At 46.2% G+C, this 25,156-nt stretch overlaps 1 protein-coding gene across 3 annotated transcripts; it reads left to right on the plus strand.

Moving 5' to 3' along the window:
- Positions 1 to 1,937: 1,937 nt before the first annotated feature.
- LOC147033560 (uncharacterized) lies at positions 1,938 to 23,966 on the plus strand. 3 transcript variants are annotated; one of them, XM_085855939.1, is made up of 4 exons: positions 1,938 to 2,584; positions 2,938 to 3,281; positions 8,839 to 8,926; positions 22,188 to 22,438. In XM_085855939.1, the coding sequence occupies exons 1-3, from the start codon at positions 2,523 to 2,525 to the stop codon at positions 8,859 to 8,861; spliced, it is 429 nt and encodes a 142-aa protein (XP_085712065.1). In that variant the 5' UTR covers positions 1,938 to 2,522; the 3' UTR covers positions 8,862 to 8,926; positions 22,188 to 22,438. The 3 variants fall into 3 exon arrangements, with proteins under 3 accessions (XP_085712065.1, XP_085712047.1, XP_085712056.1); XM_085855921.1 differs by lacking the exons at positions 1,938 to 2,584; positions 8,839 to 8,926 and adding an exon at positions 2,687 to 2,760 and having other exon boundaries at positions 22,188 to 23,966; XM_085855930.1 differs by lacking the exons at positions 1,938 to 2,584; positions 8,839 to 8,926 and adding an exon at positions 2,711 to 2,778 and having other exon boundaries at positions 22,188 to 23,966.
- Positions 23,967 to 25,156: the final 1,190 nt, after the last annotated feature.

A 25,156-nucleotide genomic window follows, 5' to 3' on the forward strand; every position in this document is an offset into this window, starting at 1 on the left:
AGGTGTGATCGTGAGGAAGGTTGGCTTGCGCATTTTGGAGAGCCATGATCAAAGAGGATGGGGGTTGTGGATTTTGGAGAGGCGAGAGCGGAGGGTGAGCGCATGCCGAGGAGGATGACACAACCCCTGTATTTGTGTTGAGGTGATTTGGCTCGCGTGGTGAAGGAAGATGCTGGACTTTGGCTCTTGGTTGGATCGGTGAGGATGATCGACGCATGAAGCCGTTGCACTGGGTCTCTGAGCTTTGGTATGGAGTGCCGCTCGCGGATTGCCTGGCATACGTTTGTCCTGCGACGAGAGAAGCGCCATTTTGTTGCACACGTCTGCACATGCGAATAGAAGTGCCTCGATTCCGAGTTTCACAAAGAGCAGCTCTGGGCCAAGCTAAGTACAAGAATAGTTGAAAGGAAGAGTTTTCTTTTTATTTTGTTTCCCTGTTGTCTGTATTTGAGTCTGTGTGAAGAGACGCCTCGACTGTAGGATTTACTTCGTTATTTTCATTACCTGTTGAATTATTGTCCTTTCGAAATAGTAGTTTTATTTTCATTAAATGTATTCCTTTTAAGAAGCTGTAGCCGTGCATTTGTAGTGGGGTTCAAGTATAACCCCCCCCCCCCCACCAGTGCTGTGCTTCCCCATGCCTCCGTCCCTCCACCATTGCGCCCTGCCCCTCCCACATGCGTTATAATCTTCGAGGATCAAGTGTCCGCCTACTATTAATAAGGAACCGCTTGGCCGTCCGGGGGCTGGCTGTGTTAACCACCCGTCACCACGATTTGGGTTGGGGGGTTAACCTAGGCTGGCGGCCACCCCCACGACAATATTATTAGCCCCCGTTGGACTGAGGGGGCTTACACATTTGGTCGATTTTCATGTCCGTGCGTGGCTACATCCACAACCATATCTCAAACATGTATGGACCTATTTTATCCCCACTTGGCACAAAGACAACAGATGATGATGTCCATACGCACATCATTTTCTTTAACAATGCGATCAAAGATTGCCGACTGGCAGACATTTTAGCTGAAAAAAAAACTGGCGTCAAAACACGTCCTCAACCATTTGAAGTGCATTTACCTATCTTGTTGAAACTTGGCACATAGATAATGAATGATGGCTTGCATAAGCACGTGATTTGTTTTCGAGATCAGATCCAAGACGGATGACTGGCGGCCATTTTGTTACTTAAATGTGTCCCCAACCATTTCTCAGACATGCATGGTCCGATGTTCTTCAAACTTGGTACCAGCACAGGACATGATGGCGTACACGTGCATCTCACTTTATTTTGCAATCTGATCAAAGATGGCCGACTGGTAGACTGGTGGCCATTTTAGTTGCACATAAATATGGGCTTGCCCTTTAACTCTATACAGCAAAATTACTAAAACAACGGGGGCAATGACATTTTATGTCTTTTTTTATTTTTATTTTTATATAACGTTGAATTTTCTGTCTGTCCATTGACAGAATCTGCCTCACTGATAGTAACCCCACCATATTGCATACCGTTGGAATCCTCTTGGCAAATGGAGATGCAAGAAAACATTTTCACACCTTCAGGGTAGGGGATAAAGGGTGGGTGGAAGACCCCAATTCTCGATATGTAAATTTGTATTGTATAGCGCCACCCAGTGGTCGGCAGTATTACAAGTAATTTTATTATATCTATACGAGCAATTACAATCCGTCGCTTCGCTGATGGGCATGTTAAAGGGTTGGGGGTGGGGGGGCAGAGAAAGAGGGAGGGATAGAGGAGGGAGCGAGAGAGGACGGAGGGGAGGTGGAGTGAGAGAGGAAGGATAAGGGATTGAGAGGGGGGGAGAGCTAGGAAGGGGAGATAGGGAGAGCGACGCCTCACTAAATGTCGCTCTACACTCCGGGAAAGGGGGTGGGAGCGGGGAGGATGGGGGGGAGCGGAGGAGGGAAGTGGGGATGTGGAGGGGGCATGGACTTGGTTGAAAAACACATCAACCACCCAACACCCCTTGACGAGACCCCCACCAACAGCACTCCGAACACATGCACACAATCACCCATCAATAACTCAAGCTACTTAAAAGTTCTGCCAACATCCCGATACCCCTCTATCTCCATCACTTCCAGGTACCTTTCTAATTTAAACTTATCTCCTGTTTCTGCTGCGACTACCTTTCCAGGGAGGCCATTCCATGCATTAACTACTCCTTGAGTAAAGTAAAGAGGATGCAAATCCTGTTCAAATTTCGAAGTCAATAGGATGAAAATTGAGGATTTTAGAAACATGACAATTTTGTTGTCCTTTTTGACCTGAGAAACAATAGGCTTCCAGCCAATGACAAACTCTACCATGTGGTGGTAGTTTCGTGAAGCTCGGTTTAAATTTATTGTGACCTGTACACGACAAACACGCAGACAAACAGAATAACTAAGAGAAAAAAAAATCTTCGATTTTTGACAAGTCACAAGCCTGCTCAGATCTCCACCAAATTTTGCATCCATGTTGGTTGGTTGCACTCCCTTGCGAGGGAGGGGTGTTGATGACCACTTCCCAATGCTCCCGAAGGGAACGAGTGTTTCTGGCCGAAACAAATCCAACACAGTGAGTTACATATTATATTCTCCATATATTACATATATTGATATGTAAATATGTAAATCTGCACTCCGGAAAGGAAGGGAGTTATGGGTGGGTGGGATAGGTGGGAAAACATTGCGTATGTAATAAGTAGATGGCGCCCTCGACGAAGGTGAAAGATCGATGTTTGAACCGCAACAGTAAGTGGTGCAGCACAGGTAATTTTTCTATAACCACATTTGTTGGAGCCACTACAACTGCAAAAAGTGTGTTTTCGGAGTAAAACATTCCATTTGGATAATAAAACACGTGTTGTTTATTTATTTATTTATTCGTTTTTGGAATCTCTCGGTGTGTGTGCGTGTTCGTTCTGAAAGGACAATGGGTTCGACGACGGCTCATGGTGGTCTCGTCCCGGCATGGATGGAGATCCTGGGACTATCGGAGGAGTCTCTCCGAGCGGCGGTCACGGGCCTCGGGGTCGAGATCTTCGGAGCTCTGTGTGCCCGGGCCGAGCCCGCTCCGGTGAGGGTTCGACTGTGCTCGTTGGCCGCACGGAAGTTCACCTTCACCATGTACGCCGAGCTCTGCCGGTTCATGGAGTCGTGCCGTGCGAGGCGACGATCGGAGCGGGTGAAGGACGCCGAGGAGACGAGAGACCACGACGGACAACCCGCTGTCATCCTGCGCATCGACCTTGAAGACGACACCTCGGAGTGCGGTGAGTGGTCGGAAATTGAGGAGATTTGAGACTAAACCTGATTTGAACTGCCGCGACGCCATCGCTCTGATTTTTTGAGTCATCGGTTGAAGTGATTAAATATTTCCAAAAGCGCTTCAATCGGCCTCGTTTCTTTGAATGAGGAGCTTCTTCTCCTGGCCATTTTTTTTTTATTATTCAATCTAACACTAGCAGGGAGCAAAGGTTGTCCCTTTGGTTTCAATGTCCATTTTGAGGATTGAAAATGTGTAACTGAGTCCTCTTCATGGCTCAATGTCCATTTTGAGGATTGAAAATGTGTAACTGAGTCCTCTTCATGGCTCAATGTCCATTTTGAGGATTGAAAATGTGTAACTGAGTCCTCTTCATGGCTCAATGTCCATTTTGAGGATTGAAAATGTGTAACTGAGTCCTCTTCATGGCTCAATGTCCATTTTGAGGATTGAAAATGTGTAACTGAGTCCTCTTCATGGCTCAATGTCCATTTTGAGGATTGAAAATGTGTAACTGAGTCCTCTTCATGGCTCAATGTCCATTTTGAGGATTGAAAATGTGTAACTGAGTCCTCTTCATGGCTCAATGTCCATTTTGAGGATTGAAAATGTGTAACTGAGTCCTCTTCATGGCTCAATGTCCATTTTGAGGATTGAAAATGTGTAACTGAGTCCTCTTCATGGCTCAATGTCCATTTTGAGGATTGAAAATGTGTAACTGAGTCCTCTTCATGGCTCAATGTCCATTTTGAGGATTGAAAATGTGTAACTGAGTCCTCTTCATGGCTCAATGTCCATTTTGAGGATTGAAAATGTGTAACTGAGTCCTCTTCATGGCTCAATGTGTCCACCTTCACTCTTTTGCATGATGTTTCCAGGGACACGTTGTCATGTGCAGTGTGCCCCCTCAAATTGGAGTTCATCTATACCGACAAAAAGGCAACAACAACAACAACAAAAAAATCTGTCTCTTTGTTTGTATGTATGTGTTCGATGCACGGCCACATCTTTAAACTTACAAGCTCCCAACTCGGGGTACAGGTCCAACGTTGTGTGGGGGGTAACATGGTAACATGGAGGGGAGGAGCATAAATTCTCTATGTAAATGTGTACCGTGTAGCGCCACATGGTGGTGGTGGTGGTGGTGGAAGAGGGAATTACAATTTCCAAATTTCTTTTGGCTTCGTGGGTTTTTTTTTTTTGTCGACCAAGTCGAGGCTCTTGTAAGAGCAAATACACAGAAACTTATAACGAGGCAGGAGACAAGAGGGGTGGGAGAGGGAAGCACAAAAATAGTGGGGAACAATGACAGCAGGATATCTGTGGAAAGGAGAGGGGTGGGGGTGGGGGTACATGGGGTAAATAAGATGGTACTACAGGGACTATCAGGAAGGAAAACGGGGAATTTGAAAGAGGTGGGTTTGGGGTGGATTAACGGGGGTAGTAAAGATCAAGATTTTATTTGGGAGAAGATGAGAGAAGATAATGTGTCCTCCTTTCCTTCACCCACCCCTCCCCTAACGGAGGGGCCTGTCAAAGCCTGTCATCATGTGTGAGACATTTTTCGTGGGAAGGGACATCGGGATAAACAGGGGCGCGAGCGGGACGTGAGGATATGGAGAGGAAGGGTTAAAACAATCTATGCACGGGTAAATTTGGCAAACAGGATGACGAACTGGTCCGTCGGCGAAGCGACGGGTTGCCTCTGCCAGTTCGTTCCATTTCTGGGTCTGTTTTTCAAATAATTAATTATGTTCTGTTTTATAAATCCCACTGTTCCAACTATCACTGACGCAAACAATCTCGGCATTCTTCAGATTCCAGGTTCTTTTGACTTCATTTTTCAGTTCCAAGTACTTGGTCATTTTTTTTTGTATAACGATGTTATGTAGGCCCAAAGTCATTGGGTACTGACACCTCGGTTAGCAATGCCGTCATTTTATTTTTGTGTTTCACCTTGTTGCCACGCACCACCCAACCCGGTTTGAAAACAGTGCTGCTCCAACCTGGGTCCTCCTGGAGCCCACAAATGATGAAAAACCGTGGTTCCATTCAATGTGCATTTTGATGGATATGGGTGGTTCTCTCTCAGTAAGCGGCCCAGCAAGGGGCGTTGAAGGCTCGAATAGTCCTCCTTGGGTCGTTCACTCAGCCCATATTATATGGTCCGCTGCTAGGCCCAAGAGAAATGCGATGTCTATGGCGGGTTCCAGACCTTGAATATGTACCTTGTTGTTTGACTGGCAGCCAGGCAGACAGACGAGCGAAAAATTCTCTCTCCTCTCTGCGCATGTGTGATCAGGACAAATTCAGAGCAAAAGTACTGCTAAACTACAGGTTCGTGTTCCGATTCATGTTCAAAATGTAACGTTCAATGGAAATCAAGTTGTTCGTCGATCATCAGCCGTCATTTGTGGACAGACAGACGGAGGGACAGACAGAAGTGAACCAATTTCTTAACCCTGCTTTTCGCTTCGCGTGCGTGGGGTAACAAAGCATTGTGACCTGACTTGTTATTCAATTAACTTGTTTCCATGCAAACTTGACTGAATTTGTAAACCCTGATACTGCATTTCCATTTCATTTATCAATCCCGACTTGCACTGTCGAAACGAGTAGATGCGTGATATATCGTGGGCCAGCAAATTGGATGATGAGTGACATGTACATTTTGAGTGAAACTCCAAAGAAAGACTTATTGAAGTCCTGAGTAGGCTATAGAGAAAAGAGTGGTCGCAAAAGATTAATGGGATGAGATGTGAACTTTTTAGTTGGACATGGTATGTATTCAAGGTCTGGAATCTGCCATAGACGTTGCATTTCTCATGGCCCTAGCAGAGGACCGGTGTTGGGCCGCTGGGAGAGAGAGAGAGAGAGAGGGAGAGAGAGAGAGAGAGAGAGAGAGAGAGAACGAGAGAGAGAACGAGAGAGAGAGAACGAGAGAGAGAGAACGAGAGAGAGAGAACGAGAGAGAGAGAACGAGAGAGAGAGAACGAGAGAGAGAGAACGAGAGAGAGAGAACGAGAGAGAGAGAACGAGAGAGAGAGAACGAGAGAGAGAGAACGAGAGAGAGAGAACGAGAGAGAGAGAACGAGAGAGAGAACGAGAGAGAGAACTACCCACGTCCATCAAAAATGCATATCGAATGGAACCGTGTGTTTTTCACTCAGTTGGGATGGAGGATCATATGTAGGCTCAGGGAAGACCCAGGTTGGAGCAGCACCATTTTCAAACCGGGTTGGGTGGTGCATGTTAACAAGGTGAAACACAAAAACAAAAGGACCACTTGACCTGTAGCTTATCAGGGCCCCGGCCTAATGTTGCAACACAAATTTGGTAGCATTCTGACTATTGGGTTTGGAAAAAAAGATTTTGGAAGGAATTTGTGTGACCGCCATTTTGATGCACTTCCGATCATGTGATCGGCATGGCTTCTGTAATTTAACATCAGAACCCCCTGTCCTAATGTTCGAGCCCAAACTTGGGAGCATTCTGACTGGTGGGTCTGGAGAAGAAGTTTTTTTTGATGAAATTTACAAAGTCAGCCATTTTAACCGACAAAGTCAAGTGACTTCAGCCGGACCAGTCAGGAGAGGAATGTTTCTGCCAAATTTCAGCCGGATCAGCCCAGCGGGTTTTGCCAGAGAAGTTGAAATAGGAGATGGATGGATGGATGGTGCATGATGACAATACCTTATCTGGAATTTAAATTCCAAATAAGCTCATAGAAGGATGGAATTGCTAACCAAGGTGTCAGTCCCCAATGACTTTGGCCTATGTAACACAGGTATACAAAAAAATAGGACCAATGGACCTGTAGCTTATCTGGATCCTGTGCTAATGTTGGAACCCAAATTTTGTAGCATTCTGACTTTTGGGGTTGGGGAAGAAGATTTTTGAAGGAATTTCCTAAGTCCGCCATTTTGACCTACTTTTAGTCACATGACCGGAATAAGCTTTACAATCCCCGCCACGAGTCAGGAGCAGAACGTTGCTGCCAAATTTCAGCCGGATTGGCCCAGCGGGTTGGCTGGAGAAGTCAAAATAGGAGATGGACGGATGGACGGTGCATGGTGACAATACCTGATCTGGAATTCCAATTCCAGATGAGCGAAAAATGACGAATTACTTGGATCCGAAAAATGAGGTCAAAAGAACCTGGAAGCTGAACAATGCCAACGTCGTTTGTGTCAGTGATAGTTGGAACAGTGGGATTTATAAAACAGAACATAATTAATTATTTGAAAAATATCCCCAGAAATATAACAAATGAACTACAATTTGAGGCTCTGTGGGATTGTGATAATCCTGATTTTAAAAATGGCTTTGGAGGAAAGGTATAAAAACACAAGAATACTGCACATCACAACTTGGCCCTCGAAACATCATGCGAAACAGTGAAGGTGGATACATTGAGCCAGGAAAGGGCTCAGTTCCACCTTTTCAATCCTGAAAGGGACGACCTTGGCTTCCTGCTAATTTTAGATTTGAAAGGACAGGAGGGGGGAAATTACATGTTTAATGAAATTAAATACAGTAGCTACTCATTCATAGAAATAGACTGATAGACAGACAGAGTGAACCAATTACTTAACCCCGCTTTTCGCTTCTCACATGCGCAGTAACAACTTGAAGCTTTCGTGGTACGGCACTCACAGCAAAGATGCTCAAATATTTGTTTAGTTATTCTCAAGCCTGATATCAATGATGTTGTATACCAGAGGATTCAGTTCTACATCTCAGGAATGTAAAATAATACAAAGCTTAGGTATTGCAAAGGACTTCAGAACTAAGGCCTAGGTCACATTTGCCACAGCGGCCGTGGGGTCTCCAAAATCTACGGCCACGAGCAATTATACGGCGGCCGCAGTATTTCCACGGTCACACAATGTAGCAGTCACATATGTTTTTATTTTTCGGGCAGCCGCACGACGTATTTATAAATTGTGGAGACCGAAAACGTGGGGTTGCCGTACGGTCTTTGATTTGATGTCGCACGGTGACCTTAGGGCATTCCTGCGGCGGCCATAGAATTTTCAAGGCAGACGCAAGGTGCCCGCAGGGGGACCGCAGGGGGACCGCAGGGGGGTCCTAAGGCGAACGTGCGGCCAGACGGACGGTAACGAATGGGTTAATTATTTATTTATTTATTTATGTTACCAGTTTTTTTTGTTTCAGCTTGTCGAATTGCTACGGCGAACGTAGAAATGAAAAAAGTTACAATTCCACGGCGACCTTACGGCCTGTAAAATGTAGCCATACGGCGAAGGGCCACCCTGAGGCCACCTCAGAAACTCTGCGGCCGCCGCACGTTTCTGTCAATTCAGAGGGCGTACGGCCGCCGTATCCTCTCCGTAGAGCAAATGTGACTTAGGCCTAAACACTTAATCTTTTAATTTTTCCACACTGCACCACATCAAAAATGATGTCATCAACACCACACCAATTTATTAACACAAGATCAAATAAGAAAGTGCAAAATGTTTTTCTTTTTTATTGTTTTTGGTTGGGGGGGGGGTGGTTAATGTAGTTTTGTATTCTTTTTTTTTCCCCCTTCTTTTCAGGGGAAGGGCATGGGCTTGAGTGAGAAACGCACAACATCAACTACATAACACCCCTTGATGAGACCTCCACCAACAACTCCATACACATGTAAATGATCATCCATCAATGCTCAAGCTATCTAAAAGTCCTGCCAACATTCATATACCTCTCTATCTCCATAACTTCTAGGTACCTGTCTAATTCCAATTTAAACTTATCTACTGTTTCTGCTGCCACTACCTTTCCAGGGAGACTATTCCATGCATTAACTACTCTGTAGGTAAAAGTCCCCAACATTACTACCGTCTTAACTCTCCTCTTCTTTACTCTCAGGCTATGGACCCTGGTCCTATCACTGTCTACTCTGTTTAATAATTAATCTGCACTTTTGGTGATACCCTTCCTTATCTTAAACATCTCTATCATATCTCCTCGTAACCGCCTCCTTTCTACTGTATAGAGCCCTGTCTCCTTCAGCCGCTCCTCATAGCTGAGTCTAGCTTGGCCCAGAATCAATCTAGTAGCCCTGCGCTTAACCCTCTCTATGGCATCTATGTCCTTCCTGTATTGTGGTTACCAAAACTGCACACAATATTCCAGATGTGGCCCTCACTAAATTCCTGTACAATGTCAACACCACCTCTGTTGATTTATAGATGACCCCCCCCCCCCACACTCCGAATACAACCTGAAACCCTATTTGCTTTACTTATAGCTGCCTGGCACTGCGCTGTCTGCTTACCTCTCGTATCTATTACCACCCCCAGATCCTTCTCCTGGGTGAGACACTTCGAAATTACCCCTTGCATCCTGTAATCTCTATTTTCATTATTCTTCCCCATCCCCAATACTTTACACTTCCATTCCATTCCATTGGGACCACACTCTATACAGAGCGTTGGTGCTGCCGAAGCAGTCTCCTTGGCTATTGGGCACAATCCTGGATGGGTCGCCACTCCGACACAGGATGCCAGCAAGCTGGCACTCATTTTGCTGACCCTGTACTCGCTCCATTGCTCTGATTCTTCTTTTTCTTCTTGCATATGTGGTAGCTTGGCTGCCAGGTAGATATCATTTTGTTTGGGCACAACTATGCCCCTGATGCTGTGCCATCCGGAAGGATCCGGATGAAATACCAGTACAATGGTACTCATTTCACTGACCTTGGAAGGATGACGGGCTGAGTCAATCTCACCTTGTATTAATTCAGCAGCCAACGGGGATTAAACTCAGGACCCTAAGATCCCAAGCCAGTCACCATAACCACAAAGCCAACACCAGGCTTTCACCTTACACTTGCTCAGGTTAAATTACATCTGCAAATCTTTTGCCCAATCTATACAAGTATTAATACTTTCCTGAATCTGATCACCACCCCCTCTGCTATCCACCTCACCTCCAAGCTTTGTGTCATCTGCAAATTTGGAAAGCCTACTCGTCACCCCATGATCCGTATCATTGATGTAAATAATGAATAACAATGGCCCTAGTACTTATCCCTGAGGTACCCAACAACTTACATCCTCCCAGAAAGACATCCTCCCACTCACAGCCACTCTTTGCTTCCTACGACTAAGCCAGTTTGCAATCCAATTAGCTACCTGACCAAGCCACTCCACAAGCCCTCACTTTGGCTAACAACCTCCGATGTGGTACCTTATCAAATGCCTTCTTAAAGTCTCGGTATACTATGTCCACTGCCTTTCCCTCATCCACCCAATCAGACGCTGCTTCATGGAACTCTAAAAGATTTGTTAAACGGGAACTACCTTTGGTAAATCCATGCTGACTTCCTTTAATTAGTTTGTATTTGTTTAAATGGTTCCTCATCTTGTCCTTAATTAATGTCTCCAACACCTTCCCCACAACTGAAGTCAAACTAACAGGTCTATAATTCCCAAATTCTTCTCTGGATCCTTTCTTCAATAACTTGCAGATACCCGTCATAGACGGGTATGGGGGATAGGACGAATCACAATACTCGGTTACGGTAGTTTCTTTGGATGTTTTGTGCCACATTCAACAGCTCAGTTCATATTTGTGGCGTGTCTGGGTGTCCATGGTAGCGTTTGAGACCGGTCGCTTTACATTGTTGGCCTTGACACATAGTGCCAGATGAGTAACACCAACGATTTGACATATTCATCGTTTCTATATTACCTCCATCAACAGATTAACAACATGGCAGGATCAAAGTCATGAATGCTGAGTTGAACAAACGTCCTGAACTCATGGATTTTTAAGTAAAGTAGTTAAGTAGTTCAGGATTTTTAAGTAGTTAAGTAAAGAACGTTGTCTGGGACCCGGCCGTCGGTTTGCCGCCGAATGCTGCTGATTGTGACGTCATTGATTCCCTCTTTGAAAATTATATCTATATTCGATTTTTTTGAATCCGCTATCACCTGCATAAATACATGGAACACAAAATGTGAAGATTTCGGAAGTATGAACAGAATATGTTCGGAGAAAAGTGTGTTGGAAGTTCCAGGCTTATTCCCATTATATTATGATGGTATTGCATTTGCCACTCTCCAATCCTCCGGTACCTGTCCTGACTCCACGGAACTTTTGAAAATATCCGTTAACATCTCGCTTACCTGCTCAGCCCCCTCTATCAATACTCTCAGGTGCACATTATCTGGACCCGGAGCCTTATCTACTCTTCGATTACCTTGCTGTTCCTTTACTTCCTCCACTTCTACCTGGATCTTCTGTAAAAGCCCTTCCTCACCAACTTGATGGATACTCTCAGCTTTTGACACTTCTCCTGACTGTTCTTGCGTAAAAGTTGAAGCGAAATACCTTTTTAATAAGCCTGCCATCTCCATTTCCTCACAATGCACTCTCCCGGTGCTGTTCCTCAATTGGCCCAAACTGGTCCTTACCTGTTATTTTCCCCTGATATATTTAAAGAAAGCCTTGTTATTATGTTTAATATTCTCAGTCATGTCCTTCTCGTACTCCTTTTTTTAAAAATTTTTATTTATTTTCTTTTTTTGGCTTGCCGAGTTATTTTCTTAACTTGCCTCTGTTGACTCTGACAGTGATATAAATCCAACTCCAGTCCTGTTATTTTATACCTTATAAATGCCTTCTGCTTCTCCTTAATAGCGTTCCTTGTCTCACCACTCAACCACCCTGACCTCTTTCTGCTTCTAGTTTTCCACCTCATTGTAATGTACTTACTCTGCACTCTACACATTTGCTCCTTGAAGGTTTCCCATTTTTCTGATGCTGATTGCCCTATTGTTAGCTTCTCCCAATCTGCATCACCCAACTCTCTCCTCATAACCACAAGTTTGCCTTCCTGAAATCTTTTAGCTTTACCCTACTGTCCTGAACTCTAACCCATAACAGAATCTTGGCACACACAAAGCGATTAGCTGGCCTACTCTTACTGAAGGAAATCATAGAATCTTTAACCTCCACCAACTAATACCAGCAGACACGACAACCATTTAACGTTCATCCGAGGAACAGCACACATGGTGATGAAACACCCTGCCTGTGAAAATGTGGGATGGCAATTTATAGCTGGGGTGAGATTCCAACCCAATATTCGAGTTTAAAGGTGAGTATGCCTCCCTCTAGGTCCAAGGCCATCCTGCATTCCCCCCGTAGATAATGGTGTTTGTTTATATGAGGGTCCGTGGCGACAAATGCATGACATGTTTTTGCAGATATTATTTTGTGAATGTATGTGGAATGGTCATTGGTTGAGTGTGTGTGTGTGTGTGTGTGTGTGTGTGTGTGTGTGTGTGTGTGTGTGTGTGTGTGTGTGTGTGTGTGTGTGTGTGTGTGTGTGTGTGTGTGTGTGTGTGTGTGTGTGTCCTCCATAACTCCAAAAACCATAAAACCTTGCAGCCTGAAACTTTGCATGCATACAAAGAAAACTCCAACGCAGTGCAAGAGTGAAAATTTGGTGTTCGGGTTAATTAAAACATCCCTTTTGAAGATAATTAATGGCCTTTGTAGATAATTAATGGCCTTTTTTATTAATTAATAAAAAAAAATAATTTTATCCTTCATCAGGCCATCCTCGGTCACCTCGCTGTCTGGGGTCTGAAGCCGCCATGTTTTTTTGGCCTGCACAACCATGCCGCGACTTGGAACAGTTTCTTAACGATTTCTTAACGATAAAGTTTTCCCCCCTCCCCGCTACTTTCCTCACTCAAATTATATATCGAATGCCTGTTCATCATAGCCATGAATCACTCTGTACATAATTTTTGGAAGTACTATAGTTTTCAAATTTAGAGCTTGGAGTGATTTCATGCATTATGTGATACGATTTTCCAACATCTCCTCTCGTGGACTAATTAAAGTAAATCATCGAAATATTATTTCGGTTTTCAGGATCGGATATTGTCCGGACTAAACAAGTACACGAAATCTGTTGTGAAATCTGATAATTTATAGAAATAACGAGTCTCATAACTGTTAACTAAGCTGATATACCTATTTACTTTAAGCAAGCAAGGCTATGTTCCATCCTTCTCCATAGATACACAACAAAATGTGACAATTTCCAAATTTTTAAACCATTCTTTTTCTACTCTTTAGAGAATTATATTGAGTGGACAAAACCTTTAGGAACATGCCAAAATTAACGACCTTCATTGAGCTACATGATTTCATGTATTTACTGCTGGACCTTGCGCTCTGTCCCCCAAAGGGACTGCCTATTCATAGCGTCTGCCAGATCTGTGTCTATATTTTCGGATGTTTCGTGAGGTGCTCAACAGGGAATCAAAGCAAATCTGATGAAAAACCGACGTTTTAAAGAAAAAACAGTTGTCACGTTTGCGCGGACCCAGAACCGATGTACCACATGACGCGTGCACAGACGAGCAGACAAGATGGGGGATTATCTGCAATGTTTATTTCACAGGCGATTGAACTTTGCAAAGCCTCCAGGGCCGTTCTGCATTAAGCTACAACTCCTTCATTATTTGAATAAAGTCATTATTTGAACGAATTCATTTTATTTCATAGACTACTGCATGTGCAGTGAAGACCGGCTTTAAAGTTATGGGGATCTGATATGATATGCAGCGACAGCCCGGCCAACCACTCCGAATCAACCATTTAATTGGAGTGCTTCCATGAGTGATTAAGCGACTTTTCGAACGCCTTACAGTCTATATCGGGACTACGCTAGGTCCTTCTGAGTGAATGAGTTCTGAGTCAAAAGGACTTCCGGTTCCGGTTTTGAGCGGCAAGAGGTCTCCTTCGGGGCTCCCTGCTGACGTTCTCAAAGTTAAGTTCCGGTTGTTATTTGTCCCGTTTTAACTGTTTAATTTTCTCACCTACATGTTAATGTGTGTTCCTAGTTCGGTTTTGTTTCAAAAATCGTGCTATTTTGTGAATATTTATGTCGACGTTCTTACTTGGTGTTTGAGGCCTAGTCCTAGGCTTGAGGCCTACCGGTTCCACTCGGTGTTCGATCGTTTTTTTTTGTTTGTTTGTTTGTTTTTTCTCCCCATTACCTTCAATTTCTATCCTCCCCATTACCTTCAATTTTCATCCTCCCCACTTTCCAAACATCCCCCATTCTCCCAACTAATCTCTTTCTTATCTCAAAAAAAAAAAAAATATATATATATATACCCAACAACAACAACAACAACACGCTCACCTTCTCCCGATTCTGCTACTTCTTCTTCCTCTTAACTTCCTCCTCGTCTTCCTCGATTTCTTTTTTTTTTTACACTTCCATGACCTAATCTGTTGAACTCTCACACATTAATATTGTTGTGGTTACCAGATTCGCAAACCACCATTCAGGTCCCTTAGGTGAGGTATCTCGGTAAGTGCATGTGTAGTTAGGCCCAAACCCGTTGTCTAGTGGGAATACATGTCATTTATACGTGCTGCGACTCTTCAGGATAGCCGTTTTTCTTTTACTATCTTTATTTTGGACCAACCGCCATGATCACAACCACAACAACAACCACCAACCACAACGCCGCTTCACCACAACCGCCACGACCTTTACCGTCACAACTCGCCACCATCGCATCACCGTCATCTCGCGCCACTCATGGGCACCAATGCTGGACTCGTGTAGGGCGCACGTTGAACAGCGTGTACAAAATCACGGATTTTCTGCTTCAAAAACGGATCAAAAACGACACACGCCCACTTTTTGCCGTCCAATCGGTGAGCGAGGGGCGATTTGGCCCCGCCTCCAGAACGATCGATATATGCAAATTTGTGGATCAAAAAGCCTTCACGCCCACTTTTTCTCGGGCCAATGGGGAGCGAGGTGAAAGGTCAAAGGGAGGGGGTCAAAGGCGAAGTTACGGGGGGGGATAAAAGGACGGTGTTCGTCAGCAAAGGAGAGTCAGCAGAACGGGAACGAGAGAGTCAGCAGAACGGGTCGGAGAGTCAAGAAGAGGAGAGTCGGAAGCAGAGGGTCAAGACTTCGCGGGCGGTGGAGCTGCTCGTCGTGTGCGTTGGAGTCGGAACGGAGGGGACGGAGCTGTGGAGGGGCGGCGACACCAGACGAGGGGGTGCTCGCGTCGTGCAGGAAGCTGCACCCGAGGGAGGCCGACAGCGCGACCTGGCCGAGGTGGAGACGCTCGTCGCACATAATAAAGATCCTCTATACCCCGAGCATCAGCAACCCCCTCCTGTTTCCCCCCGCGCTGAGATAGTGCGACAAAGGGGGCCCCTTTTCCCACCCCCTGCCAGGCACTGTCCACGAGGCCCGCGGGTTGCGGGGCCATCGCCGCTCCGCGTCTCATCACCAGACGGGTAGGCCCGACCCGGTCTCGGCCCCAGGCCTACCTCATTCTTGGGGGATTTCTTTTCCTTGGTTTTGGGTATGTGTTGTCGGCGCCGTCTGTGAAGTAGAATTGTATAAGTGTTGCCGTGTGCTCGGTAGTCGGTATTAGCTCTGCACTGTGTTTTCACTTTTATGTTTGCTTTTTGTGTAAATGGAAGTGTGTTTTCTTTTTTTGTGTGCATTTGGTGGAATTGTATTTGTGTGCTTCCCGTGTGCCGAGAATAAATGTGCTTTATTGTTGAACTGTTCTCCCGCTTCGCTTCGTCTTTTCCTCCATTGAATCCCCATCTTGCTTCACGTAAAGGGTTGGTAGTGGGCTGAATACGCCCGATAATTAATCGAACCGTCGAGGTCGACGATAACACCGCTCGGTTATTCTGATAGTACGGAACGGGTCGCTTAAGTGGCCCGTGTCCGAAGTCGACCTGCGGCGAGGTGCGATCGCCCGGTCTACCCTCCGCGTGGGTACTTAGGTAGTTCGAATTTGGCGAGCAACCCTATCCCACGCGGGGGCTGATTGGCTCGATCGCGGTGAGACCGAAAGGTCCACCCGTGACTGGTTCCCGGCGTTAGTCCGAGAGGGTCACGACTGGATTGTCCGTCCGGTGGGCGACGTGCCGCGATTCGAGTTACGTGGCCGTCGCACGCCGGCGGGCGCGAAGACCGCAACAATATTAACAACAAAAACGATCTTATAATGCTTCATCCTCCTCTCTCACACATGTGGTACTCTTTACTGTTTCACAATGCACTTCTCTTCTGCTATTTTAACAGACTGCTCTCATTTCGACCTCTCCTTCATTCCTTGCCTAAAAAATCCAACTATTACAGCGCTTCTTCTCTCCATGCTCTGAATTCGCCTTCATTGCATCCATCAAGAATTGTGTTAAATCGCATCTCTGACCTAAAACTTTTAAAAACCACAGTTTGCCATGGATGTTCGCTTTCCATCAACCATTCTTTTTTTCCAACTTCAGTGCCAACTCACCCCCCTCACCCCTCACTCTCACTCTCAAAGCAACCATCCCACTCTTCTCCCTCCAAGCCTCCCTCTCACCTCTTTCAAAAATTCCCCCTCACCTTTCTCCCACCTTTCATCCCCCTCACTCTTCCTTCTCTAAGTTGCCCCCCTCTCATCCACCAACCTGCCTCCCTCCACTGCACTCTCACCTCCATCTCTTCACTCCACCTCCTCAAATCCTCAACTGCCATCTTCCTTGTCTCTTGTCCCCCTCTCTCCCAGCACCACAGAGCCTTTTCTCCTCCTCATTCGGCCGCCTCCCCTCGCTATTCTGCAATACCCCACACTCCTTCATCAACCCTCCTTACCTCCCGCGCTCGTCCCTCGTCCTACCCTCCCCCGCCCCCTCCACCTCCTGCACCCAAAGCCTCCTCCCCTACCTCTTCATTAAAAGTGTGGACCTCAAATATCCGGGGCCTTCGCTCAAACCTTTCAGATCTTTCCATGCAGGTTGCCACTGACAAACCAGACATTATCTGCCTAACAGAAACTTTCCTCTCCCAAGACGTGTCTGACTCCCAAGTATCTCTCCCTGGCTACTCCCTCTTACGGTATGACAGACCTGAGCCTCGTCCTGGTGGAGGTGTTGCTCTCTTCATCAAAGACTCTATTCCTCACTCTCCCTGCACTGCTCTCACTCCCCCACACCCCCAGGAATACCTCTGGCTTCGGCTTCCCCTCCACTCCCACCTCATGTTTATATGTGTACTGTACCGTCCACCGAACAGTGATGACTCCATCTACACCTCACTCTCCGAAAACATGGACCATCTTCTATCTTCTCATCCAAACTCTCTCTTCCTCTTATGTGGCGACTTCAATTGTCATCACGCCAGTTGGCTAGGTGTGGGTACCTCTCTCACCTGCCATGGGACATCAGCAAAAGCTTTCTGTGACTCATTGGGACTGACTCAATCGGTCAACTTCCCGACCCGGATCTCAACCAATGGTACTCCATCTCTTCTGGATCTGATTTTGACAAATTTCCCTGACAATATCTGCTGCTCTTCCTTCGCTCCAATTGGTTCTTCTGACCACGTCCTTGTTAAAGTGGACATCTCTCTGGCTGTTATCAGAGAACCACCTCACCGCCGTCGAGTCTGGCATTTCACTCAAGCCGACTGGCAGGGTCTCCGAGCAGCCATCAAACTTACAGACTGGTCTCCTATCACTACTTTCTCAAACATCAACTCATCCTGGGAATTCTTTCAAAGAAACTTGCTCTCCCTCATGCACAGATTTATCCCCTCTCGTGTTCAGTTGTCTTACCCTTCCTCCCGCCCTTGGTTTACTGAAGCTTGTGGTGAGGCAGTTGTCCTGAAACAACTTGCCTTTGCCTCATGGAAAGCAAACCCAACTGAGGGCAATCTCAGTTCTTTCCACAAAGCTCGGAACAAGTGTGTATCTACCCTCAGGAGAGCCAGAAAACAACATCTTTCTCATCTCAAGTCTGAACTCTCAAACCTCTCTCCCTCCTCAAAATCCTGGTGGCGTTTAATCAAATCTGTTTCTGGTGTATGTTCCCCCTCCATCCCCTCCCTAACCTCAAATGGCCGCACTGCTGATTCCACACGTGATAAAGCTGAATGTCTAAACTCGGTGTTTGCAGCTAAATCTTGTGTCCTAAACCCATCACTATCTCTACCCACTTTACCCAGTCGCACCCAACTGTCCCTGGACTCTGTATCCTTTTCTCCTGACAAGGTGGAGAGCTTGCTTTCAAACCTCGAGTCAGATTCTGCAACCGGTCCAGACGGCATCAGCCCACGTGTCCTCAAAGCCTGCTCTTCTGCTCTTGCTCACCCTCTCTCTGTTCTATTCACCCTCTCATTTTCCCAAGGTCATCTGCCATCTGCTTGGAAATCTGCTAACATCACTGCCCTGCATAAAAAAGGTGCAAAAACAGATCCCTATAACTACAGACCAATCAGCCTTCTCCCAATCATCAGCAAGGTGATGGAATCCATCATCGCCTCAGATATGAAATCCTTCCTCTTCTCCAATGGCTTGATTTCCAATCATCAATTTGGTTTCAGACCAGGTCACTCTACCCTGGATATGCTGCTTCTGCTCTCCCATCAATGGATGGAGGTCCTCAATGCCAGACAGGAAATCCGAGCCGTATCCCTGGACATATCACGTGCTTTTGACACAGTCTGGCACCCTGCCCTACTCACCAAATTCTCTTCCCATGGTATTCAAGGCCATCTCCACTCATGGCTCGCAGATTTCCTCTCCTGTCGCAGTCAACGTGTGGCCCTAAATGGAGTTCTTTCATCCCCTCTTCCTGTGCAGGCTGGAGTTCCTCAAGGTAGCGTTCTGGGCCCTGTTCTTTTTCTGGTTTTCATCAATGATCTCTCGGACTCTCTGGAAAATCCTCTATTTCTCTTTGCCGATGACTCCACCCTCTGCCGTACCATCTGTCATCCCTCAGACCGGCAAGCAGCAGCTTCTTCGCTCACTGCAGATCTGGATAAAATCACAAACTGGTCCAACACGTGGAACATGTCTTTCAATCCACACAAATCTCACACTCTCACTATGTCTCTTCGAAAGGACCGTTTATAAAACCCCGCCATCCACTTTCTCAACAATCCTCTGGAAGAAGTCTTTTCTTTCAAGCTTCTGGGTCTCACTATCTGCCATGACCTTTCCTGGGAAAGTCACATTTCCAACCTTGCCTCAAAAGCCAGTCGCCGACTGGGAATCCTCCGTCGTGCAAAGTCCTTCCTCGGCCCTCTTGAGCTCCTGACTACTTACAAAGCTTTTGTCCGTAGCCTGATGGAGTACTGCTCTCCCCTCTGGGCTGGTGCTCCTGCCTCCCACCTTTCTCGACTTCACGCTGTCGAAACCAGGGCTTTTAAGATCATTGGCATCTCCCGCAATGAAGCTGAGTCTTTGGGCCTCTCACTCAATCACCGCAGGTTGGTCGGTGGTCTTTCTGTCTTCTACCGACTCCTCTCCAGCCTTGCCCCCCTGCTCTCTCTGCGATTTGTCCCAACCACATTTCCACAGGGCGCTCAAGGTCCGCCAACAACCCCCTTCTGGTAAAACTACCAAAATCACGAATCACTGCTCATCTTCACTCTTTCATTCCTCTTTTTTCCCGCCTTTGGAATAAACTTCCTCACTCTATTCTTTCCCATTCTTCCCTCCAGGCTTTCAAAACAGCTGTTCACCACCACCTCTTATCTTCCCCCATCCAAATCCTCGATCTTTTCTACCCCCGATAATCCACCCAAGCCCACTTCCTTCAATTCTCCTGCTTTCCTTCCTGAAAGTCCCTGTAATGTCCATCTTCTCCTCGCCATGTTCCCTGTCCCATCCCCATCCCTCTCCCTTCCACAGTTCACCTGTGTCTGTTCCCCAATGTTTTGTCCCTTCCACTCCCGCCCCTCTTGTCTCATGCCTCCTTGCTATGAGTTGTGTGTTAGCTCTCATACGAGCCTCGACCAAGGTATACAAAAAAAAAAAAAAAAATTGTTCACTGGCTGCAGATGCTTTTGCCCGCCACGTCATTCAGAGCAAGTGGTTCATGCTCTGTCGCCCTGAGCGAGTGGTTCATGCTCCGTCACCCTGAGCGAGTGCTTCGTGCTCCGTCGCCCTGAGCGAGTGCTTCGTGCTCCGTCACCCTGAGCGAGTGCTTCGTGCTCCGTCGCCCTGAGTGCTTCGTGCTCCGTCGCCCTGAGCGAGTGCTTCGTGCTCCGTCGCCCTGAGCGAGTGCTTCGTGCTCCGTCGCCCTGAGCGAGTGCTTCGTGCTCCGTCGCCCTGAGCGAGTGCTTCGTGCTCCGTCGCCCTGAGCGAGTGCTTCGTGCTCCGTCGGCCTGAGGGAGTGCATCATGCGCCGTCGCCCTGTGCGAGTGCTTCGTGCTCCGTCGCCTGAGCGAGTGCTTCGTGCTCCGTCGCCCTGAGCGAGTGCTTCGTGCTCCGTCGCCCTGAGCGAGTGCTTCGTGCTCCGTCGCCCTGAGCGAGTGCTTCGTGCTCCGTCGCCCTGAGCGAGTGCTTCGTGCTCCGTCGCCCTGAGCAAGTGCTTCTGAAATAACACCAAATTTCTGAACCATTTGCCACATTAACGTGTTTTCTAAATTACCGAGCCAATTTTTTTTTATCCACCCATCACACGTAGCTGTTTATAAAGAATAATGTTTGTGAACATATCCCTGAAACGTCTATATTTTAATGCAACATCGTTTTCTGGTGAAAGCTCGTCATGGTTGCCGATATCAGGTGTGTGTGTGTGTGTGTGTGTGTGTGTGTGTGTGTGTGTGTGTGTGTGTGTGTGTGTGTGCGCGCATGTTGTTGATAAAGCATATCTCCCTCCCCCTCCTCCCTCCCCCTTTCTCTCCCTTTCTCCCTTTCTCACATGCACACGCACACGCACACGCACACACTGTCTCTCTTTGTCCCATCCTTGTTCTACCCCCTCCAAATTCAGTGCAGCACCCTCCTCCCACATCATATATATATATATATATATATATATATATATATATATATATATATATATATATATCTCTCTCTCTCTCTCTCTCTCTCTCTCTCTCTCTCTCTCTCTCTCTCTCTCTCTCTCTCTCTCTCTCTCTCTCTCTCTCTCTCTCTCTCTCTCTATCTCTCTGTCTCTCTCTCTCTCTGTCTCTCTCTCTCTCTCTGTCTCTCTCTCTCTCTCTCTGTCTCTCTCTCTCTCTCTCTGTCTCTCTCTCTCTCTCTCTCTCTCTCTCTCTCTCTCTCTCTCTCTCTCTCTCTCTCTCTCTCTCTCTCTCTCTCTCTCTCTCTCTCTCTCTCTCTCTCTCTCTCTCTCTCTCTCTCTGTCTCTCTCTGTCCCTCTCTCTCTCTCTCTCTCGCTCTCTCTCTCTCTGCCTCTGTCTCTGTCTCTCTCTTTCTCTCTCTCTTTGTCTCTCTCTTTGTCTCTCTCTTTGTCTCTCTCTTTGTCTCTCTCTTTGTCTCTCTCTTTGTCTCTCTCTTTGTCTCTCTCTTTGTCTCTCTCTCTCTCTTTGTCTCTCTCTCTCTCTTTGTCTCTCTCTCTCTCTTTGTCTCTCTCTCTCTCTCTTTGTCTCCGTACATGTCTGAGCGGTGTTTTTCTTCAAACAGCTTGGCTCCAGACATGTCCGGGCGGTATTATCTCCGGACGGGAGTTTGTCTCCAGAGCGTGTTTAGAGCATGACCGGTAGAAAATGGATTTCACACATGTTTTGTTTTGTTTCCATCTTCACAGTTATTGTACACGGAATCATTTTGATGACACAGTATCAATCGTAATTAACGCTCCACTGCACGTCTGCCTTCCCTTCCTCTCACCTCACACGATCTTCCCTTCCCCCACCCCTCCTCGCTCCCCCTCCTTCCTCTCTACCTCTTCACTCTCCCTGCTCTCTCTCCCACCCCCCTCTCCCCCTCTTCTCCCCCTCTTTTTTTCCCCCTCCCCCGGTTAGTATTACCGTCAGCGAAGCGATGGGTTGTATTCGTGAGTGTGCAATAAGCATGCCATTTTAAGCCGTATATTATCCGTTATTCCAATTGAGCAGGTTCTGAGAAATGACTTTTATGATTGATCTTCACAGGGGAACAGGAGATGCTCAATGGGATGTTCTGCTGCACCTCTTGCTCTCAACGCTTTACAACTACGGCTGCTTTAAAAATGCACCTGAGGATGCACCAAGTTGCCAGTCATAAAAGATACAAGTGTACTGAATGTTCTTATTGTACAGATAAAAAGAACAGATTTCTGAATCATACTTGGAACCATACAAGAGAGAAACCGTACACCTGCACTGTGTGCGGTAAAGGATTCTGCAGTTCATTAACGCAGAACATACACATGAAAATGCATATGGGAGGGCATCGATACGTTTGCAAATTTTGTCAAAAAACATTTTCTTACGCATCATCATTGAAAATTCACACAAGTATCCACACAGGGAGGAAGCCTTATTCCTGCAGTGTATGTGGGAAGGAATTCATGCAGTTAAGGCATTCCAAGTTACACATGCAAATTCACACAGGAGAGCGCCCGTACAGTTGCAAAATTTGTGCAAAGAAGTTCTTATGTTCAGCGGGTTTGAAAAGTCATACACGTTTGCACACCCGGGAGAAGCCGTATTCTTGCAGTGTGTGTGGCAAACGCTTCCATCGCTCATGGCAATGCTGCGTGCATACACAAATTCACTGGGAATAGCACCCTTACGGTTGCAAAGTTTGTGCAAAGTCGTTTTCAGATCAATCGTATCTTAAAAGGCGTGCATGCACCCACTCAAGTGAGAAGCCTTATTCCTGTTATGTGTGCGATGGAGTGCGCCCATGCAGTCGTGAACTTTGTACGAGGGAATTATTTTATAAATCATCTCTGAAAAGGCACATGCGTAAGCATAAGACGAAGTAACTCAAATCAGGTGGAATAAGCATGAGAAGTGACGATCAAGACAGTGGCAATCGATTTAAAATGAGGAGGGAGATTATGATGGACAAGAAGAAAGCAGAGGTGATGAGGAAGAAAGCAAGAATGACTGAAGGAAGAGCTTACCTTCAAAACTCAAGGAAGTAACATCGTAGCAGGGGCATTGCCCTATTCATGGGAAGACCGCAAACAACAAACAGATTTAGGGAATAACAAAATGAACGCTCAGAAAACTGACTTCAATAACATCCCCACAAAGTGAAATCAGGATCATAAGTGTTTCTGTAGCACCGTGCATTCAAGAGAGAGTTACAAACTGTAAGCTACAACAATAGGCCTGGTCTTTCCAAACAGATATTGAAAATGTCCATGGAACCAGAGATTTGAAAGGCAATGAGAAGAAAGAAAGAAAGAAAATGGGGTAAATCTAAAAATCATCCAAAGATTTAAAGATAAGTATGAACTAGTGATAGTCGGCATCCACATCCATCCTTGACCATGTTGTGAGATGTCTGCTGAGACCCTCAGTTTTTTTTTTTTTTCTTCCACCCTCATACCTTGATTCGCTTTTAAATTAGTTTCTCCGCAACCACTTGAGCAACTGCACAAAACTTTCAACGTCGGAGCGCCTACCGGTGGGTAATTTTTTTTAAACAGTTACATGATTGGATGGAAAATGTGGCTGGTGTTCCAAAAAAAAAAAAAAAAAATCTGTTTTCTGCAGGCACAGTTAGCAGGGTGTTTCACGTATCAGAAGTGAATAATGAGGTTGAGGAAGAAATGGTACGATAAATATTCCAAATGAAAATTGTCAGCTGAATAATTACTCAAATTCAAGACTGATTTTTCTGGTATATTTCTGAATGTTAATCTGCTTGCGGTGTCGTTTTGGTTGATATGTTTATGATTTTTTTGCATTTGTTTTAATAAATCCAGAGTTTATCTATTGGAACGACTGCTTTTTCTCCTTCTTTCTTTGACGTGTTCATTGCAGTTTGCCTTTTTATAGATGATGAGACATTCTTTGCCAATAACTTTGCTGACTGATTTAATCAAGAGACAACATGTTGTACTTCAAACACTTTGTTCTTTTTACCCTATCCTTTGCCCCAGGACATCTTCCATCTGCTTGGAAATCAGCGGACACCACTTCCGTCAGCAAACACCACCTTTAAGATCCTTTAGACACATAAAACCCTCTAGACCTCTTGAAGACCCTTTTGACCCCATAGACCCCGAAAGAACCCTTTTACGAATAAGACACCTTTAGTCCCTTCACCCTGTCGACCTTAACTCCCCCTTTTTTTTGTATACTTTGTCGAGGATCGTATGAGAGCTAACACACAACGCACATGAAGGGGGGGGGCATGAGACAGGAGGGGAGGGAGTGGGGGAACAGAGACATTTGGAGATCTGTGGAAGGGAGAGGGATGGGACGGGGAACATGGGGAATAGAAGATGGACATTACAGGGACTTTCAGGAGGGAAAGCAGGGAATTTGAAGGAGGTGGACTTGGGTGGATTATCGGGGGTAGAAAAGATCTAGGATTTGGATGGGGGATGATAAGAGGTGGTGGTGAACAGCTGTTTTGAATGCCTGGAGAGAAGAATGGGATTAAATAGAGTGAGGGAGTTTATTCCAAAGGCGGGAAAAAAGAGGAATGGAAGAGTGAAGGTGAGCAGTGATTCGTGATTATGGTAGTTTTACCAGAAGGGGGTTGTTGGCGGACCTTGAGCACCCTGCGGAAATGTGGTGGGGACGAATTGCAGAGAGAGAGAGCAGGGGGGCAAGGCTGGAGAGGAGACGGTAGAAGACAGAAAGACCACCGACCAACCTGTGGTGATTGAGTGAGAGGCCCAAAGACTCGGCCTCATTGCGGGAGATGCCAATGATCAGAAATGCCTTGGTTTCCACAGCGTGAACGAGAAAGGTGGGAGGCAGAAGCACCAGCCCAGAGGGGAGAGCAGTACTCCATCAGGCTGCGATCAAAAGCTTTGTAAGTGGTCACGAGCTCAGGTGGGCCGAGGAAGAACTTTGCATGATGGAGGATTCCCAGTCGGCGACTGGCTTTGGAGGCGAGGTTTGAAATGTGGCTTTCCCAGGAAAGGTCCTGGTAGATAGTGAGACCCAGAAGC

The sequence above is a fragment of the Eptatretus burgeri genome, chromosome 2, assembly GCF_056783735.1.
Source record: "Eptatretus burgeri isolate ZD-2024b chromosome 2, Ebu_testis_v1, whole genome shotgun sequence".
In the NCBI taxonomy this organism is placed as follows: domain Eukaryota; kingdom Metazoa; phylum Chordata; class Myxini; order Myxiniformes; family Myxinidae; genus Eptatretus; species Eptatretus burgeri.

What these genes read in the sequence shown, in the direction of transcription:
- LOC147033560 (XM_085855921.1), top strand. An exon ending in AGACGACACCTCGGAGTGCG is followed by an intron (nt 3,282 to 22,187) that starts GTGAGTGGTCGG and finishes TGATCTTCACAG; the next exon opens with GGGAACAGGAGATGCTCAAT.